Source organism: Odocoileus virginianus, chromosome 20 (assembly GCF_023699985.2).
Source record: "Odocoileus virginianus isolate 20LAN1187 ecotype Illinois chromosome 20, Ovbor_1.2, whole genome shotgun sequence".
NCBI classification, from domain to species: Eukaryota; Metazoa; Chordata; class Mammalia; order Artiodactyla; family Cervidae; genus Odocoileus; species Odocoileus virginianus.
In genome coordinates this window covers 56,821,569-56,842,379 of record NC_069693.1, presented here as the reverse complement: position 1 = coordinate 56,842,379, position 20,811 = coordinate 56,821,569, and the positions used below count along the sequence as shown (strand labels likewise).

The 20,811-nt window shown below is 48.5% G+C and overlaps 1 protein-coding gene, 1 long non-coding RNA gene and 1 pseudogene across 5 annotated transcripts; 2 read left to right on the top strand and 1 right to left on the bottom strand.

Moving 5' to 3' along the window:
- Positions 1-1,697: 1,697 nt before the first annotated feature.
- Positions 1,698-19,339, bottom strand: CHST6 (carbohydrate sulfotransferase 6). 4 transcript variants are annotated; one of them, XM_070451525.1, is made up of 5 exons: positions 19,252-19,338; positions 13,848-14,001; positions 10,484-10,765; positions 8,539-8,614; positions 1,698-7,767 (listed from the first exon to the last, which is right to left on the bottom strand). In XM_070451525.1, the coding sequence occupies exon 5, from the start codon at positions 7,749-7,751 to the stop codon at positions 6,564-6,566; it is 1,188 nt and encodes a 395-aa protein (XP_070307626.1). In that variant the 5' UTR covers positions 7,752-7,767; positions 8,539-8,614; positions 10,484-10,765; positions 13,848-14,001; positions 19,252-19,338; the 3' UTR covers positions 1,698-6,563. The 4 variants fall into 4 exon arrangements, with proteins under 4 accessions (XP_070307626.1, XP_020739659.1, XP_070307627.1 ...); XM_020884000.2 differs by lacking the exon at positions 13,848-14,001 and having other exon boundaries at positions 19,252-19,339; XM_070451526.1 differs by lacking the exon at positions 13,848-14,001 and having other exon boundaries at positions 10,484-10,673; positions 19,252-19,337.
- LOC110131406 (eukaryotic translation initiation factor 1 pseudogene) lies at positions 16,412-16,776 on the top strand (annotated as a pseudogene).
- A 116-nt stretch (positions 19,340-19,455) lies between the features above and the next one.
- LOC139029964 (uncharacterized) lies at positions 19,456-20,522 on the top strand. Its single transcript, XR_011482314.1, has 2 exons — positions 19,456-19,544; positions 20,354-20,522. It is a non-coding gene; the product is annotated as an uncharacterized lncRNA (long non-coding RNA).
- Positions 20,523-20,811: the final 289 nt, after the last annotated feature.

Genomic DNA, 20,811 nt, shown 5'->3' with positions numbered 1-20,811 from the left:
AATGAGAATCAGATGGTTCAGCAACCAGGTGAAAAAAGCTGGAAGACCTTCAATACCTTCAATATTTGGAAGGAAAAAGATTTTGAGAGAAAACTTCACTTCAAATTAAACAAGATTGTGTACAACGTAAGGAATATGTCGATAATGTTGTAATGACTTACTACAGTGGCCATTTCACGATGTGTACAAATGTCATATCACTGTGTGTGCGTTAGTCCCTCAGGCGTGCCTGACTCTTTGTGACCCCATGGACTATAGCCCGCCAGGCTTCTCTGTCCATGGGATTCTCCAGGCAAGAATACTGGAGTAGATTACTATTCCCTTCGCCAGAGGAACTTCCGAACCCAGGGACCGAACCCTGGTCTCCTGCATTGCAGAAAGGTTCTTTACTGTTTGAGCTGCAGGGAATTCCCTCGTAGTACACCTGAAACTCACACAATAGTGTTGGTCAACTGTATTTCAATGAAAGGACTGAAAATACAAACTCCAGGAAAAACACAAACCTACAAAAATTATGAAGCAAATATAAAGCAAACAAAAACTTTTGTGTGTGTGTGTGTGTTTTAGACACCCACCACCTCCTTGTTTCACTTATAGTGAGATGAAGAACTATAAAACTTTCAGAAGACAGTGTTGAATATCTTTGTCTCATGATGTGAAGGGGTTCTTAGACATAAAAAGCAAAGACCATAAAGGAAAGGATGTGTAAATTTAATTAAGATCTTGTGTTATTCAAGAGTTCATTAAAAAGCATTGAGTACAAAATACATTATGTTTTCCTTTTAATTCAAGGACATTAACAACATTGTTAATTAGAGTTCCCTCTTGAAAGCCTTGGTTTTTGAAGCTTTCTGATACCAATTCTCTAACACTACAACTGGGATTTTGCCTCAAACAAGAAACTTTTCTAAAACAAAAACAGTAAGCATTTTTTAAAGTCATAAAATATTTAACAATGCTGTCTTCTGGTACATTTCCCAGACTAGCAGAGTGTAAAAGAAGTGGAAGAAACCAATTATTTTAAGATTATATAACAATCAATGATGCATCATATCAGGAAACATTATTTTGAATTTAGAATTCTATTCTCAGATTGTGAATTTAGAAATTTTTAAAAAGCCATTTAGACTTGTAGAACTCAGAAAATGTATCTTTTTTTTTCTTTAGAAAAATAATCTTTTACATGACCTTTCTAAGGGAAGCTGAATTTGTACTCCAATGAAGTTAAAGAGTGATGACTAAGAGAAAGATGGGCCAAAAAAAAATAGTGGATTTAACCAGGAGTCTTAGATGGACTTCTGTGCAACAGTACTAGTAGCCACCTAACCAGATAGGAACAGGAGGAATATCCTCAGAAAAAATAATATAGATTTCAGCAACAGACAAACTGATTAAGAATCTCACAATTTTAAGAACACGGTGAAGAAGGTACCATTTCTTCTCTCAGTGGGGGGAAAAAAAATCTAAAAAACAACACAACTTCAGGAAAAACACAAACTTACAAGAAAATTATGAAGCATATATAAAGCAAACAAAAACTTGGTGTGTGTGTGTGTTTATTTTTTAGCCACCCACCACCTCCGTTTCACTTACAGTGAGATGAAGAACTATAAAACTTTCAGAAGACAATGTTGAATATCTTTATGTCCATGATGGTAAAGGAGTTCTTAAACTAGATACAAAAAGCAAAGACCATAAAGGAAAGAATGGGTAAATTTAATTACTTTAAGGTCTTGTGTTATACAAGGGTTATCACAAAGAAAATATAAAGACAAGTCACAAACTGGGAGACAATATCTGAAATACAAATCACTGACATAGGAGTGGCATTCAGAACATATCAAGCACTTATAAAAATCAATAAGAAAATGAAAAACAAAAGACCTGGATAGAGAAATACAAGTGGCCAACAAAAATATTAATAGGAAAAGATACTTAACCTCATTAATTAGTGAAACACAAAATGAATCACAATGAGATGTCACTTGTCAACCACCCAACAGCCAAAAATTTTGAAGTCTGAGAATGCTGATTGTTATTGAGGTTGTAGGGCAGCTGGAACTATGGAGGCATAAACAGATATATGCATGCTCAATTGTGTCGACTCTTTGGGACCTCGTGGACTGTAGCCCACCAGACTCCTCTGTCCATGGGATTGTCCAAGCAAGAATACTGGAGTGGATTGCAACCTCCTCCTCCAGGAGGAAACTCCAGGGTCAGGATCTTCCTGACCCAGGGACCAAACCCATGTCTGCTGCATTGCAAGCAAATTCTTTACCACTGAGCTACCTGGGAAGCCCATAAATAGATAACAACCATCTGGAATAATGTTGAATGAAGATACTCATGATCTACCTATTTAGCTCCTAGGCAAATATCCTACAGCATTGGTACCAGAAGATAGAGACAAGATTGTTCCTAGTAGCACTGTAACAATGAATGTGTATTGCTTCAGTTGTGTCCAACTCTTTGTTACCCACCAGGCTCCTCTGTCCATGGAATCCTCCAGGCAAGAATACTGGAGTGAGTTGCCATTTCCTTCTCCAGGGGATCTTCCCAACTCAGGGACTGAACCTGGGTCTCCTGCATTGCAGGCAGATTCTTTACCATCTGAGCCACCAGGAAAGCCCAAATATTCCATTAGGTAGGTAAAAATGAAAATTATTTACCTCTTTATAGATGATGGGGGGAGCTCAGTAGAAAAGAGTGACAAGGGCATTCCTGACACTATTCCAGAGAGTATAAGTTGGTACTTCATTTTTGGAGTAATTTGGCATTTTCACATTTAAAAGATGGATGCTGTTTGATCCAGCAGTTCTATTTCTAGGAATCTTTACTATAGATACACAAACTCAGTCATCTCCTGGGGTCCTCTCCCACCACGAGCTTGGATTCCCAGGAGTGAGTCTTTTGTCAAGGAAACTTGATTCCAAGGGGACCAATCCCTCAGTCACTTTCTGCCTCTTCATCCTGTGCTCAATGAACTCCTATCCATCCTTCATTTGAACCAAAAATTTCTCTTCAAAAATGTTTTCCTGACTCTCCACAGTAAAGTAGGCCACCCTCTACCCATTCTTATTATTTATTCTTAGAGCACAATCAACAGTTGCATATTTATTTATAGGACTTTTTATTTAGCGTCTGCACTCCCCACCAGAACAAAGGCTTTGACTATTCTGTTCCAGGGCCTGACCCAGGGCTAACTCATGAAAACACTGGACTGGGCGCTGTCTTTGTCCTGAAACCTTAGCTGGGTTCACCTAGGGGCTTGCTGGAAACCTGCTGTGCCCTGCAGCTCTTGCAGAGACTTGTCCAGAAGGCCCCATATACAGGCAGCAACATCTGAGAGCCAGTCATTGGCATCCTAGAACCTCAGGAGACAGGTGAGGAGTGGGTCACACAGCAAAAGCTTTTCATTGTGCTGTCGCCGAGACAATCTGTGACCCTGGCAGGGACAAACAAAACTTGTGGATGCCAGGATCAGGCTGGGCTCTGAGCACCAACCCAAATGCCTTCCTGGATCCCACTCAGGATCGGTGACTGCATGTCAGCCTCTGGCACCATGAACCTCTGGTTCATGGACTTTCTTTGCCCAAACATAGCACATTGCAGATTTCCCAGCTGACTCCTCCACTTAACCATGTGCTCCTTCCAGGTGGGGCCAGGAGTCTGCTTTTATCCCCAGAGGCTATCCTGGGGTGGGGGGGCCACATATGGGGAGGAAAGGGGCCGGTGGCAGGGCCCCCATTAACCCAGACCACTGCCCACCTTGAGATGTTTGCAGCTCAATGCCAGGACAGAGGCGATCATTTTGCAACATTTAAAAATATCGAATCACTATGTTGTGAACCTGGAACTTACATAGCACTATAGGTCAATTATATAACTAAAAGTACAATAAAATTTTGGAGAGAAGATGAGAAGAGATGGAGGCATTAAATCTCCATCTCTTAGAACATTTTTATTTTATTTTTGGCCATGCCATGTGGCTTGCAGGATCCTATTTCCCCCATCAGGGACTGAACCCGGGCCCTTGGCAGTGAGAGCACAGAGTCCCAACCACTGGACAGCCAGAGAATTCCCTCATAACATTTATAAATTTTAAAATTGTGTTTTTTTCCTCTTTTTATTGTATCTATCTGAGGTGGCTGATGTTAATTAAACCTAGTATGGTAATCATTTCCCAATATAGGTAAATCAAACCATCACGCTGTACACCTTAAACTTATAGAATGATGCATGTCAATTCTTCCTCAATAAAACTGAAAACAAAAAAACCCAAAATGTCAGGACAGCTCCTTGACACCGAGAGACCCACATCTCTGGGTAATGATATGGCTTTTGAAGCCTGTGATGGAGTCTTCTGCTCCATCCCCAGCTCAGTTTACTTGCTAGAACCATAAGCATTGAAGTCAAAGATGTAAATTTTTGAGTTCCAGCCCATATATTAAGCCATGTGACCCTAGCCTAAGTCATCAATAAATTCTGCATTTTAAATACCTTCTTCTATTGTGAGAAGGGGCAGATGGAAGCTTTAGAGGGCCCGAAGTTTCTACAGCTAGACGGGTCCTTAACTGAGGCATCCTGAAGTTTCGGCTTCAAGGTCAGTATCCATCTGCTCCCTTCGAGGAAAGAAATGGAAAGTGCCAGACTGCCCTTGACCTGCCTGCTTTGCAGTGAGGATGTGGGTGTACAATCCAGGTCCCACCAATCCAAGGCCACACCAGGCTGAGAAGGGGAAGCCAGCAACCTCCAGAATCCCTCCTGGTGACTGATGGTCTCAGTGAGAGCAGCTCCCTCCCTCCCAGCGGGAACAGGCTTAGGTGTTCTGGTGGCAACTGTCAGTCTGCAGACCAGCTCTCTATTCAGGTGTGACGGGTATTCTATTTGTGTGGACTCCAATCTGCTCCCCTGTCCTTCCCAGAGGTTCTGTGACCCTTCTCCCTCATTTTCAACATTTTTTGAGCACTTGTTGGCTTTTATTTCCTGAATTCAAGACTAGCTCTTACATATCCGGCATCCTCCCCTTTCGCCTACCCCCCACCTCCGTTTTTAAAATCCAGCCTCTGTTTCATAAGACCCTCTGCTGGTGGAGCCAGGTGCTGTAGCTTGCAGCTAGGAATCGTATTTTGTTCTCCTCCAGGGCCTGGCACAGAAGGACCACAGGAGGACAGCCACCCCAGAGCCTTTTTTCTTTCAAGCTCCTGGCGAGCTTTATCTAGTTACACCCGCCCCGTGACTCGCCCTCCAGGCACTGATCTTGCTGCCAGCCTCTTGCTCTGCCACACGCTCTGCCTGGCTTGCTGCCCGAGCCTGCCCAGCCTTCTTTCCCTCCACTTTGTCTGCTCACTGCCTCCCTCCAGGCTTATCCAGGAAGCTCCCTAGATTCTGCACTCTGAACCCCGAGCTTACCACTTCCCACATCTCACCTCGCAGCTGCGGTCCTAGCTACGGCCGACTGCTGAGCCCTTGGGCGAACAGGATGGGAAAATCTGACCCTTCTTGGTCCAGGAGACAGGTCTCTGCAAGCCTGATGCACCCTCTCCTCCCCACTGTGGTCCCAAAGCAAACTTCCCTCTCTCTCTTCATCTTCCTTTTCATCCTGTAGCTTTGGACAAGTCTCTTCACTTTTGCATTTTGATTCTCCAACTTTACAGGCCATAAACTCTAATTTGTATCATACAGGTTAAATATGTTTATTTCTGTAAGTAGGAGCTTTCCCATAGGACAAATCAAAGGTTCACCTTACTTAGGCAGGTGATGGGGTCGTGTGGGCTCCTGGGAGATTGGGTCAGAGAGAGACTAAGGGGAGACCCCAAGACAGAGGCTTGGCTGATTTCTTGCTGAAGATACAGATGAATATAAAAGCATTGGCTTTGGTGGCATGTGGTGCCAGAGGATTTGGGGGAACAGAGTCTGGGGGGGGGGGTGCCGTGGAGGGGGAGATGTACTGACTTCAGGGGCCAGCTGGCCACAGTATCCCTCCAGTCCCAGGTAGGGCTGGGCCAGCCTTCTCAGCTGCAGGATGAGGCATCCTGAGGGAGACTGAGAAGGAAAGAAAGTGCTGGAGAAGGAGCCAAGTCATTTGAACTTATTCCCTGTGCCCAGAAGTGGGGGAACCAGTCTGCTTTCTATGAAGAGTGTTCCCGTGGGTAATTCAGCTCCTACGTGCTGTTGATTAATCACTTCAGTCACGTCTGATTCTTTGCCCCCATGGACTGCAGCCCACCAGGCTCTTCTGTCCATGGGACTCTCCAGGCAAGAATGGTGGAGTGAGTTGCCATGCCCTCCTCCAGAGGGTCTTCCCGACGCAGGGATCAAACCTGGGTCTCCTGCACTGCAGGCAGATTCTTTACTGCTGAGCCCCCAGGGGAAACCATTTAGCTCCTAAAGAGGACTCGAAAGAAAGAGAAATGGGCAGAAAGAAACTAGTTTGGGAACTTGGTCCTGGCCTGCTACAGGTGGGACCTCCCAAACTCTGGGCCACCGCATGCCCAGACCCTTTGGCACCACGCGTGGGTCTCCTGGCCCTGGTGACCGCCAGCCCCAGCTGGGGGCCTATGCTACGGCCCAGGGCGCTCGGCAGTGGACGAGGCCCAGCTGAAGCTGCTCGGGCCGCGCGGCAGCACCAGGTCCAGGCTGAGGTCGCGCTGCTCGTCCTCGGAGAACACGGGCCGGTAGCCCAGCAGCTGCAGCGCGCCAGCACACAGCTCCTGCACACGGCGGATCTTGGAGAAGGGCAGGGCGTGGCGCCAAGCCTGCGAGACGTTGAGCGCGTCCCTCGACGTGGTCTTGAAGGCCTCGCGGCGCGCGCCGGGCCCGACGCCGTGTGTGATGTTGTGGATCCAGGCTTCGAGCTGCGGCGTGAGGCTCAGGCCCGCGAAGGCGTACAGCTCTCGGATCTCGGGCAGCGGCGCCCGCGCCAGGTCCTCGAAGCGCACCAGGCGGTAGCGGCCGCGCAGGGCGGGCGGCGGCTTGCGCGTGGCCGCCTCGGCGATGCGCACGTGGCTGCGACACACCTCCCGCACCACGCGCAGCTCCGGGTCGGCCTCCACCCACTTGCCGTTGGTGCCCAGCACGATGCCGTTGTCGCGCGCCAGCGCCTTGGCCGTCTGCTCGCGCGAGCGCAGCACGGCGCGCGGGTCGCGCACCAGGTGCACGATGCGCAGGCGGAGCGCGGGGTCGCTGAGCAGCGGGTAGAGCACCTGCAGGTTGAAGAAGCGCACCTCCTTGAGCACCACGTGGCTGTAGGAGCGGCAGGCCTCCTGCGCCAGGCCGAAGGGCCGCCGCGCGCATAGCGGCTTGCACACCGCCTCGCTGCTGATGGCGCCGCGCGGGAAGGCGCTGCAGGCGGGCGGCGAGCACAGCGCCCGGCTCTCCGCCCACTGGAAGAGGTCCGACAGGTTGCGCCTCCACGGCAGGTAGGCGTCGAACACGTCCATATCGCACAGGAAGACGGAACGCACCAGGTCGCGCACGGCCATGTGGAGCGCCAGGGCGCTGCCCTGCGACAGGGCGGCCCACACGTGCCACGCGGGCTCCATCAGGTAGAAGACGTCGGGGTGTTGACTGAAGAGCTGGCCCACGAAGGACGAGCCCGATCGCCACGAGGAAAGCACCAGCACGTGCACGCGCTCCTCGCCGCTCGCCGGGGGCGGCAGTCTGGGCCGGGAGACCAAGAAGAGCAGGAGGCCGGTCTGCGCCAGCAGGAGCGCGGTCACCGCCGTGCTGGAGACCCGCCGCAGCCACATGCCGCCGGCCGGAGACCTGCAGACGGAGCGGGCAGTAGCCGTCGGGGACCAGGGGCCGCTCGCTCATCCCACATCCCATCTGGGGATGCCAGAGAGCAGCCCTGGAACACGCCCACCGCCCCAGAGAGTCCATCCCACTGGGGACCTCCCAAGTAAGGAGCCCGACTTGAAGGCATGAGCAGTCTTCGCAGAGCCAAAGGCCAGCTCCACAAGACTATGGGCAATGATTTTCCATTTGTCTCTCTTTCTCTCCTGCAGCCCTTTTCTTTCTCCAGGGGCAAGAAGTCCTGATATTTGCTTAAAATTCTTATAGGGGAGCAATTTTAGGTTGTTTACCTAAATAGCTTGCTGGGTGATTTAGCAGAGCCTTCCCAACTCAGCCCCTTCCTAGCCTGTGATCTCAGACCAGACGCTTCGTTGCTCTGTGACTCAGTTCACCCATCTGTAAAGGGGGTTCATCGTGGTCCTGGAGTACTGGGATGAGCCCTGAGGGCCGGGGCATGTAGTAACTCTCATCACCAAAAACTTGCACTTTCTGCGTAGTGTGCTTCTGCATTGTTTGACTTTTTAAATAAGCAGATATTACTTTTGCTATTAAAAATAAATAGACAACAGCAAGCGTTGCTCTCACCCACAGAGAGTGAAGTCCTACAAGAAGCACGGATTCCCAAGGGAGGATGTCCTCCTGGATTGCTGGGAGTTGGCAGAAGGAACCAGCTAAGGGAGCGGTAGGACGGAGCCAGAGGAGGGGAGAGATGAGGGCAGGCCCCTTTCCACGGTTACTTACGGCTGTCCCGGGCTGCTGGGAGGGCTGCCCACCTCGATCACAGATCCATGGGAGAGGCCTGGAGGTTTTTCAGGGCCTGGAAGGCAGGAGAGGGGCTGGGTCAGATGGCCCTGGACGCTGGGAGGGCTCTGTCTTCCCAGACTGACAGAAGTCCCCCTCGGGTGGGAGTCTAGTTGCCCTTCCCCTGGCTGGAGCTGGGCAGGGACGAGCAGCTGGCTGGATACATTTCCCCAGATGGATGTGAAATGAAAGTCTCTCCTGCTGGATTTGAGTCCCTCTGATGCCGCTCAGGAGCTGGGAGACCTGGGGCAAACGACTTAAGTTCTCCAAGACTCAAGTTTCCTCCTCTGTAAAATGGGGATGATAACATTTTGACCTTAAGGTTGTCGAGGGGAATGCTGCTGCAAACACGTATGAGGAAAGGGCTTGGTAAAGCGCCACACATGCCCCTTGTTACTGATGTAGTGGTCAGCTGTGTCTGAGAGGAGGAACCATGGGGAGTCTCCGCCCAGAGAAGACCCCTGAGGTCACCTGTGCTTGGAATCCCAGCATCTCCCAGGCCCCCTGCAGCCCCCAAACCCGCCAGAGTCCTTTAGCGGATCTTAAGAATGTCCCGGGGTGCAGAGGGAAGGATAAAGTGGGGGACTGAGACTGACATAAACACATAAAAGAGATGACTAATAAGGACCTGCTATAGCACAGTACTCTGTGATGACCCAGATGGGAACAGAGTCTAAAAAAGAGTGGGTATGGACAGAATCACTGATTCATTTTGCCATACAGCAGAAACTAACACAACACTGTAAATCAACTATACTCCAATACCAACTAATCAAGAAAGACTGTCCCATAGAGGGTCCTCCAGAATGAAAGGGACACCGAGCCCAGCCCCCACACCCCCAGATCCCAGAGTTTTCTGCTCTTTGCACTGTTCTTCCTGCAGCCATCTCAAGGATGAGCCGCTCGGGAGGGGAAGGACCTGGAGGTTTCCTCTTTCCTTTCACAGCATTTGCTCCCCACCAAGACGCCTTCACTGGCCATGTCACCACTGAGGGCAGCTGGTGTCTAGACTGTGAGCACAGAGCCCCCATCGACACCCCCCTTGTCAGGGGCCAGCAGGATGCCCAACAGCTCTTGTTTCCTGCTGGGTACCTCCCTGGGTCCCCCGGAAGACCTGGGCAGCAGCCACCCGCCTGCTCTGCACACGTTACCCCCTCTGCTCGAGGGTGTGCTTCCCAAGAACAGGGTACAGGAGCGGGAGGAAACTCTGACTCCTCTTTACTGACATATATTACCTCAAGGGCTAGGTGATTTGGGGCTACCTTGGCGGCTTAGTGGTAAAGAACCCACCTGCTAATGCCAGAGACACAGGTTCAATCCCTGGATTCGGAAGATCCCCTCGAGAAGGGAATGGCAGCCCACTCTAGTATTCTTGCCTGGGAAATCCCATGGACAGAGGAGCCTAGTGGGCTACAGTCCATGGGGTCATGGATGCAACTTAGCAGCTAAGTAAGCATACAGCTAGGCGATTTAACACAACAGCCCCTGAGGTGGGCATTATGATCTCAGTTTTTTTAGTTTAATTTATTTATTTTGGCTGCAGCACTCAGCTTGTGGGCTCCCAATTTCTTGACCAGGGATCAAACCCAGACCCTCGGCAGTGAAAGCTTGGCGTCCCAACCACTGGACCGCCAGGGAATTCCCTATGATCTCAATTTTTTAGACGAAGGACCCAAGGTTTGGAGCGACAGCAAGGGACCCCAAACCAGGACTTATTTCGAGGTTTCTGGCACTTTCTGATCATAGGCTGCTGGCCTCTCCTCTGGTGCCGGGACATCCTGCAGAACACAGGGTCCCGATACTTGGGCCCAAACACAGGTGCCGGGGCTCACCTCACCGTCCCCTGGTAAGGAGGATCTTACCCCCAGGCCAAGATGCTTGTTACCTGCACTCCAGGGATGCCAGAGGTCTTCTTAAGTGACTCACACTATACAGGAACTGGTATCTGATCCTCCAATTGGAACTCCAGAACTAGGAAGCAGATGGGAACATCCTGCCCACGCAGGGTGTCCAGAGAATCCAGGCCCCAGCTGGGAGTTTTCTGAGAAGCCACCTTACATTCAGCATACCACCAACTGGCCCAGGGTTCAAGTGAGGAAGAACATGTCAAGCAGGCACTGGGATGTGTATTTTATCTTCTTGATTGAATTTTATTCTCCCCAAGTCCCTAGAAGGTAAAAGTCATCCTGTGTGTTTTAGTTGAGGCAATGGGGCTTAGAGACATGAATACACAGCTGGTAAGGGGTAGGGCAGGGTTTGAATCCCAAGTGCCAGGCCCCCAGTGTGGGGCTCTGGGTGGCCCCACTCCTAAACCTTTGCCCAATGAAGCTCCCCACTCTGGAAGGCTCATCTGCCTCTCCTATGAATCCTTTGTAATATTTTGTGGGCACATATTTATTATTTGTCTAATTTTTGAAAAGGTGATACAAGGAAGTGGTACAAAATTTTGTGTGTGTGTAGCTTTCTCCTTTTGGGAACCTTCCTACAATGTTTATGGAAATCGTATTACTAAGCTGGTGCAACCACTATGGAGAAGAGTTTGGAGATTTCCCCCAAAACTAAAAATACAGCTACCATATGATCCAGCAATCCATTCCTGGGAATATGCCTGAAAAGACAACTCTAATTAAATAGATACATGCAGCCCAATATTCATTTGTTGTTGTTGTTAAGCAACCTGAAGGTCCATAAACAGATGAATGGATAAAGAAGATAAGGTACATATATCCAATAGAATATTTCCAAGCCTTAAAAAGAATAAAATAATGCTATCTGCAGCAACACAGATGGGCCTAGAGATTATCATACTAAGTCAGACAGAGAAACACAAATACTTTATGATATCACTTATATGTGGAATCTAAAAAAAAATGATACAAATGAACTTATTTACAAAACAGAAATAGACTTACAGACATAGAAAACAAACTTGTGGTTACCAAAGGGAGGAGGGGGATAAACTGGAAATTTGGGATTAACAGATATACACTACTATATATAAAATAAATAATAAGGACCTACTGTATAGCACAGGGAACTGTATTCAATATTTTGTAATAACCTATACTGGAGAAGAATCATGTGTATATATATATATATATATATATACATATATATATATATGTATGTATTTGCTATACACCTGAAACTGTTAATAAACTATACTTAAATAAAAATAAATAATAAAAGTTTTAAAGTGTATAAGACCTAAAAGAAAAAAGCATATACATACTAGAAATTCTGTAAATATCCTAAAATTTTATGTGAAATTCTTTATTGTATGTTTATGCACTATTTCATTCATTCTGTAAACATTTATTATGTGGCTATTATGTGCAAAGCATGAAAGTAAGTATTGACATGTGGCCACTGCCTTCAGCTTAATTTCTAGCTGAGAAGGTCACCACGAAGCAAGTGATCATTTAACCACAAGCATGGGAAGTGTCCGTGGGGTCACAAAGAGCTGGACACGACTGAGCGACTGAACTGAACTGATAGGAAGTGTAATGAAGGGCAAGGGCAGTGCTGTGGGAGCCTGCAGCTAAGGGCGAGCAGGGAAGTCTTTCCTTAGCCAAGTGCTTTTTGAATTGGGATCTGATGACTGAGCAAGGAGTAACTGTGGGAAGGGCTGTGTGAGGGAGCAGGCAGACAGAAGAGGTTAGTATGTCAGATGAAGCAGCATCTCTGAAGGCTCCGAGAAGGAGCATTTCATGTTCAAAGGTCAGAGGAAGGCCAGAGAGGCTGTAGGTACAGTATCTCAAGGAAAAAAAAAAAAAAAAAAGAAACCATCCCACCGAACCCAGCCCCATTTGTGGCAGATTTTCTGTTAAAGAAAGCAAAACCTGGTGACTTGTGCTTTCCTGGACCTCTCACAACCAGACACTGCTGACGGCATCACAGCCCAGGACTTTCAACTGGTACTTGCCCTGTTCCATGCAACCTACGCAGAACTGCGCCTTGAATTTCCCCAAACCTCTTTTATTTCCTCCTCCTCACTATATACAGAACATCATTAGTGTACAATTATAATTAGAGAAATAGTTCCTGCCTCCAGGCCTCTGAAACAAACTTAGTTCACCAAGAAGTACGTGAAGAGGAAAGTGTCAGGACTTCCCTGGTGGTCCAGTGGTCAGGACTCGGGGCTTTCCATACCAAGGGCCAGGGTTCACTCCCTGGTCAGGGAACTTAAGCCACTAGGCACGGCCAGAAAAAGAAAGTGTTCTGTAAATATAGTAATTTGGAGGGAAGAAAAGGGACTAAGAAAGAAAAGGGTCTGTCCTGCTTTCTATGGGCTTCCCCGGTGGTGCAGACGGTAAAGAATCCACCTGCAATGCAGGAGACCTGGGTTCCATCCCTGGGGTGGGAAGATACCCTGGAGGAGGGCATGATAACCCACTCCAGTATTCTGGCCTGGAGAGTCTCCATGGACAGAGGAGCCTGGTGGGCTACAGTCCATGGGGTCGCAAAGCTCAGATATGACTGAGCTTTCTATAATAATAGCTAATATGATAGCCCATAGAAAAATGCCAATCAATCTTATCAAAAAGCCTGGAGGGACTTTGTTTTGTATCCCAGGTTAGCAAGATTAGCTTTCCAATAGTAGAGAGCTGAGATCCTGTGTATTCAGGCCACTAAGACACATTGCCCCTCGCACACTGGAGCACATGGAACTGGCCCTGCATTGACAGGTACAGTTTCTTAATGTCTGTCCTTTCAGAAACAGTAGCTGTATACTCACAAATTCAGTGCCTACAAACTATAAGGCAAAGGGTATGTGGGCTCAGTCGCTCATTAAAAAAAAAAGTACGCTTGATGTCACATTTCAGGAGGTAGAGATTGCAAAAATCTTTTTTTTTTTCAAATAAAAAATAACCTAATATTAAGATCATTGAATTGCTTAAAAAAAAAAAGTTAAGAATCCTGCCAGAGTAAGACAGTAAGTGTCATGTCAGGGATTGCCCCAAAGCCTGAGTGAGATAGATGATATTAATAAATATTTGCTGCATCGATATCAGGCACTCTGTGATCCAAATCAGAAGGGAGTGATTCCCCACTTGTCCTGTGTTTCTTTCTGCCGAGCACCTTAACGTTACGACAGTTTCTAGTCATCCCTGACTAGCTCTTGGTCTGAGAGACAGAGGAGTCCCCGTTTTATCCGATGTGCCCATGGGAACACTGAGCCGCAGGCCAGAGGAGGCTTGGCAGGGCAGGTGCGGGCGACAGGCATCTGCCCTCTGGGCTGGACTCACCCGCAGGCCCGCTCTGGCTGCAGCTCCTCCGTCTCCAGCGTCTCCCAGCCCTGCAGTCTAAGGCAGTGAAAGGTAATCCTAGGTACCACCCCTGGCTCAGATTTCTCTCAGTTTGGCATCAGCTGCAGGCCATTCTGTTCAGGAATCCCAAAAGCTAAAGAAAAGAGATTTCGGATGAGGCATGTGTGGACCTGAGGCATCAAGGGCCACCCCTGGAGACGAACCAGCTCTGATGGAGCCCAGGGGATCTGTTGGAGAGAAGGCTGACACAGAGGAGAAGAAAGAGGAGGAAAGACGCGAAGGGAGAGAGAAAAGAAGAACAAGAGATGGGAAAAGCACCGAGGGAGGAAAGGGGAGAGAGAGGAGAAAGATGGATGCTTGTGGTGGTGTGGGAATCACGGAATACCACCTGTGAGGGCTTCCTACATACCAAGTCTTTCCCACCCGTCTTCCTCTAAGATCAGATCAGGATTATCTCACAACAATCCTATCAGGTGCGTCTGATCTGCTACCCTATTTTACAGAAGAGGAAGCTGAGGCTTAGAAAGGTTCAGAACTTGCCCACAGAGCAACAGTCAGAACTTGAACTCCAGCTGTCTAAGTTTAGAGCACTTCACTACATAATGCTGAGTGAAAAAAAAAAAAACAAAACAGCAAAACTTTCAGTGTGTTAAAAATACATGAATATCAAAGGACACCATCAAGAAACTGAAAGGATATCCATAGGGAGAAAATATTTGCAAATCATATAAATAGCAAGGGACTTGTACCCATATATAAAGAGCTCTTACCATGGAACAATAATTTAAAAAAAAACCCTGATTTTAAAATAAGTAACAGATTTGAGTGGATATTTCTCTAGAGAAGATGGACACATGGTCTGTAAGTGCATGAAAAGATCCTTGATAGCTTCAGTCATTAGGAAAATGCAAATCAAAACTACATTGGGATACCACTTCCCATCCTCTAGGTTGACTGTAATAAAAAAGACAGAAAATAGCAAGTGTTAGTGAGAATATGGTGAAACTGGAACCCTCATAGACTGCTGGTGGGAATGTAAAATGGCGAATTGCTGTGGAAAGCAGGTCATCCCTCAAGTAAACATAGAATTACCATGTGATCCAGCAATTCTACTCTAAAATACACAAATCCAAGAGAATCAAAAATATATGTCTACACAAAAACGTGCTCATGAACTTTCACAGCAGCATTAATCATAATAGCTCCAAAGTGGAAACATCCTAAATGCCTATCAGTTGATGAATGGATAAGCAAAATGTGGTGTACTCATATAACTGAATATCATCTGGCAATAAGAAGGAAGGAAAGACTGATACGCGCTGCAACACTGATGAACCTTCACGTGATTAACCCACAAGACCGAATACACTGTAAACCAGTAAGTGTGCACTTAACACAACTTCAAAGAATGTGAGTTATATCTCAATAAAGCTGTTACTTAAACAAACAAAACCCAAAATTATTTAGTATAGGAAGAAATCCAGAAAGATGCCTGCTGAATATTGGTGGTTATTATTCTGTGGCCAGATTACAGGTCATTTTTTTCTTGTTTTATTACTTCATCAATCATTAACAATCAGTTCTGTTTAATTGATTCAAAGAGGCATGGGTGGAGTTTGCTGACTCAGCTTTTATTGCAGGGAGAGAAGCACCCCCAAACCATCTTCCAGCTGACCTGAGTACCTAGGTGGCTAGAGGGGAGGGGCAGGGGATGGAAAACTACCTTTGACAAAAACTGGCCTTTGTCAAGGGCTCCAGCCCCACACTCAGCCTCAGGGCTCTGGGCTGGGGCAGGCGGTGGTGAAGACGTGCTTGGCCCTAAGCCCTGGCCCATCTGCCATTCCCCTGATGGCCCTGGGGAGCAGCCGTGCGGCATCAGCTGGAGGTAGGGCGGCTACAGTCACAGAGTCCAGATGCGCTGGAGTAACCAGACCTGCCTGCAGGAACCTACTGGGAAGTGAAATCAAGTTAGTCTGGGAAAGGAGCTTCGAGTCTCTTTGGCTCAGAGCCGTGCAGTGGGCATTCCAGAGCAGATGAGCAGATACCAACACAGAAGCCCTTTCCCAAGGCTCTGAACTTTGGGGATCCCCAAAGCACACCTTACACAGCACCTAGTGTGGTCTAAATCAGTGCATCTAACAGCTGGAGGGCCCCCAAGTCTGGGACGCCCCCTCTTCTCAGAAGTAACACTGGCAGGGAGCGGAAGGGATGCGTTTCACACATTCCTCTCAGGCACCCGCCGCCCGGTGTGGACTGAGCCCTCTCATGCAGGGAGTCTGCAATATGCTCTGGTTTATTTTTCTTAATCTCTTACTTTGATTCATTTATTTTTAAAAAGTAAATCATTTTTTAAAAGACTAAATCATTTTTATCAGTCAATGGCATGGAAAGAAAAAAGGAAGGGACTATTTTAGAAGAAAACAACTTGGCCCAGTCACTGAGCTGCCGCCGAGGACTCAGCTGACTCCCTTTCCAGCCCCCTCGCTTCCCAAGGCTCCGTATCCCCTGCCCACCTTCTCCGGCGGCCACCTTCAATCATATCTATGTCCGCTATCCAGAACCTCTATTCTTTGGACCCCTTTGCTGACGCAAGGAAGGGTACTGATCTGCCTCCTGCTGGCACTGAGGATTATATCCATATAAGGATTCGATGAAGAAACGGCAGGAAGACCATTACTGCCATCCAGGGGATTGCTGATGATTACGATAAAAAGAATCTAGTGAAGGCATTTAGGAAGCAATTTGCCTGCAATGGTACTGCATTGAGCATCTAGAGGATGGAGAAGGAATTAAGCTACAGGGTGACCAGCACAAGGACATATGCCAGTTCCTGGTTGAGACTGGACTGGCTAAGGATGACCAGCTGAAGGCTCATGGGTTCAAGAGCTTTGGGCTCACTGAGGCTTAAGTGAGGATTTCCTTGCAATGAGTAGAAATTCCCTTCTGTCCCTGTCACAAGTTTAAACACCTCGCAGCTAATATAATGTAACCATCTGGGGTCTGCTTTTAACTTGGACTAGTGGAACTCCTTCATGGAACAAACTGAACAGAGCCATGCTGGCTAGTCTTGGGGTCCCTCATTTAAACAGAGGTCAAGCAGAGGCGCCTGGCAGTGTCCAGCCTGAACCAAAGGAGTAACAGTAATGCTTCAGCCAAGTCCAGAGCCCCAGGATCACAGGGGGCTATGTCTGGCCGGAAGTCCCTCAACAGTCCCTCTGCAGAGTTCCCTGTCCTGAGAGAACATCACCAACTGGACAGCCCTCGATGAAGCAGAGAATGGAGGATGGGTGAGGTGGCTGTACTGCCAGAGGGAGACTTGGTGGTTGGGGAAAGATCCCTTGCTGTCTCCAATGTGACTCGGTGGGCACAGCTTAGAGCAACCACCCTCTAGTGAGGGGCCAGGACATCTGGCTTGCCAAGGTCTTTTTGACCAGATATATCCTAAATAATCGATTCCCAAACTAGAAGGTGAGGCCAACCTTCTATCAGTTCAACTTCTGACAAGGGAACAAATTTCAAACCGATGTATCAGTCATAGCTGTAGCGCTTGCAACTCACTAGCAACAGCGGCCCAATGCCATGTGGAGTCACAAACGGATTTTTGGGGTTTTTTTTCCCCGTCCTCTTCAGTTCTAATGTTATGTAATGTATTTAAACCCTTATTTAAATAAAACTTATTTTCAGAAACAACAACAACAAAAAGAAAACAACACAAAACAGCCAAAGACAACATGTAGATCTTGTTTGGATTCTCATTCAGACAAACCCAGTGTCAGAAGATATCTTTGAGGTAATCAGAGAAATTTTAATACGGACTGAGTATTAGGTGATATTGGGAAATCTTTGTTAATGCTACTATCACTACAAAGAATACTCTTGTTCATGCATTTCTGTACCTAAATCTCCTGACTAGCTTAGAAGCCAGACTCTTGTCTCTCTCATACCAGGTAGTAGGGTTAGCACAAGGGCTAAGAGTATGAACTCTATTTGATGACTCACTGGGTGATCCTGAGCAAGTTGAGCAAGTTACTTAATCTCTCTGTGCTTGCTTTTTTTTTTTAAATTTATAAATAGGGGAAATAATATAACTCAACTCATGGGCTTGATTTGAAGATTAAATGAATTAATATTAAAGCACTCAGATAATATCTGGTACATAGTTCACTGAAAAGTATTTGTTCAATGATTTATTTTTTTGTTCAAGGATCTTTTAAAAATCCTGCATCACAACTGTGTTCTATGAATCCAAGAGAAAGCTTGTGCATAAGGAAAATTCAAAGAAAATAGCCCAACCAAGTTCAAGTGACCCTAGCAATAGGAAGAATCAAGCCTAGGCAGCAGTGGTGGTGGTGGTTTACTAAGTCATGTCCAACTCTTGCAACCCCATGGACTGTAGCCCACCAGGCTCCTCTGTCCATGGGATTCTCCAGGAAAGAGTACTGGAGTGGGTTGCCATTCCCTTCTCCAGGGGATCTTCCCAGCCCGGGACTTGAACCTGGGTCTCCTGCATTACAGGGCAGATTCTTTACCAACTGAGCTACCAGGGAAGCCATACATCCCAAACAGAAGATAGTCCACCATGGCTGAAAGCCTGGCTTCTGAAGCCAGATTGCGTTAAAATTGTGCTCTACAACCAGTGGGGTGTGTGACTTTGAGCCAGTCACTCATCACTTCAGCTGACTCTGAGAAGGAGGCTCTAGCAGTGTCTACCAGGCAGTCTGGAGAGGCTTAGATGGAACAGTCTAACCCTTGGCATGGCCAGGCTCACCGAGCAGCCTGCTATTCTTATTAGCTCTGGCACTTGGCTCACTCACTCACGGCTTCACCTCAGCCAAGGCTTTTCCACTCTTGGGGCCTCACTTTTCCCATCCTCAAGCCTCCAGTACAAGAGGGAAGAGAAAAGAGAGTGAACATCTGCTGGGCATCTATGCTGAGGCCCAGGGAGGCGGCCTCTATTACCGCCCACGGTCCAGCAGCTGGGAACAGGGGCCCCCAGACTCAAATTCAGCTGGATCTCGTTCCGAATTCATTTGCCCGAGCTGCTTTTTCTTCAGGGTTCCGTGGAAAAAGTCCTTGGAGAGTTTTTTGTTTCTGTTTTTTTTTTTTTTTTAAATGAAAGCCATACCCTTTGAAACTCAAGTTGCAAGAGACAAGGGATCCTCAAGAAGTGACCTGTGAAGCTGAAGCCTCAGGAAGACCCTTTCCAACCAGCGATGCCCTTTTCACGTTCTCATAAAAACCACCCTCAGCTCCAACTGGCACAGCCCACGGGGCGCTGCAAGGTCACCGCCTCCCCAGCTGGGCCCCCGGCCGAGGCCCCGGCCGCCCAGCGGTGTGGGCATTCCGCACCCTCATCCCGCGGAGAGAGGACGAACCAACGTACCCCAGGCGAGGTGTCCCGGCCCGGGGGCGCGGCGCGGGGCAGACGCCTCTGGCCCCAGGCTCTGCCGAGACTCCTGGACGCCGCCTTCACCCAGCTCCGTCCGCAGCCGCTGTCTCCTCGCCGGGACAGTCCGCAGGGTCGTACGGCTCTGAAGGGGCACCCGTGCTCCCCGGGCGGAGGGCGCCCCGAGAGGCGTGGACTTGGCAAGCGGGGGCCGTGTATTGGAGGCACCTGGAGAGCCAAGGCGGCGGGAGGCTGGAAACCGGGCAGGAGTCCCCTAAAAATAAAGAGAGGTGTCGTAAGAATGGGATGTTGGGGGGGCCGTCCCGGGGTGGGGGTCCGGGGGGGCAGGACACGAAGCAGCCTCGGAGCCCTCTGGGCGCCCGGCCCCGCGCCGCGCGCTACCTGTGCGGCCGCTCAGCGCGGCGGGCCGGAGCCGAGCGCGCACAATGAGGCGCTTTCAGACGTGGCTGCGGTCCCGGAGCGGGCGGGCGCCGGGGGCGGGAGGGGAGGAAGGAAAGAGCCGGTTGGCCCCCGGGCTCGGACTAGCCTGCCCACCGCGGGCCGAGGGGCCACGCCTCGGGGGAGGGGCGGCCGCCCCGGGCGGGCGCGGGCGAGCCCCGGAGAGGAGGGCGCAGGTGGGCCCGGGGGGCGGCCAGGGGCGCGCGGCTCGGCGCGGGGTGTCAGCGGGAGCCCGCCGCGTCGCTTCTCATCCCACTCGTTGACCAAAGAAGTGTTTCTCCCTCCGATCAATCCCCAGAGAAGGGAGGCTCCTGGGAACACAAAAGGCCCTTGTGAAAGAAACCGAATCTTTATTTTGCCCCTGCTCGCTCTCGGTGGCATCCTCGCAGCCAGAGGAATCCAAACTGCTTCCCAAGCCCCCGGCCTCGGCCCCAGCCAAGCCTGGGTCACCTGGATGTCGGGGCCCCGCGCACTAGCCGGGCTGAGAGGGGCCGGGACACCAGGTGGCCCTCAGGAGTTGGGCCTGCAGCTGGCTGTCTCCCCCCTTCTGTAGCCTCAACCCAAAGACTCAGGCTTGATAGCAGGTCCGGGTAAATACCGGGTATCTTTCAGTAAATAAAGATGTTACTTCCCCCTACAGATAACAGAGTCCAAGTATCTGAACAAGATGGAGAATTCTGATCTCTTGTAGTCCCTGGTGCGACCTAAAAAGAGATTTCTGCGGCTGGAACTATAAATTAGCACATTCTTTCCAGGATTCGGTTTGGCGAGATGAATTAAAATCCTTAAGAAACTTTTTGAAATCATAATTTCTTTCTATGCTCTGTCTTAAGGAAATAAAACTAACAAAAAGGATTTATATGCACGGTTGATAGAAATGTCATTTATGACAGCAAAAAAATAAAAAAGCAAAAAATTAAAAGGATGTGTGTCAGAATGCCGAGAGCAATTTACAGACAACTCATTTTCTTTAGGTTTCTGTAATTACACGTTTCCCCCCATAGGCATTTAGAACTTACATGGTCACAAAGAAATAAAACTTCTTTTACAAAGCATAAACCTGAAGAGAAAGAAAGGCAGCTTTATTATTCTTAGATG

What these genes read in the sequence shown, in the direction of transcription:
- CHST6 (XM_020884000.2), bottom strand. Translation starts at nt 7,751, where the DNA reads ATGTGGCTGCGGCGGGTCTCCAGCACGGCGGTGACCGCGCTCCTGCTG.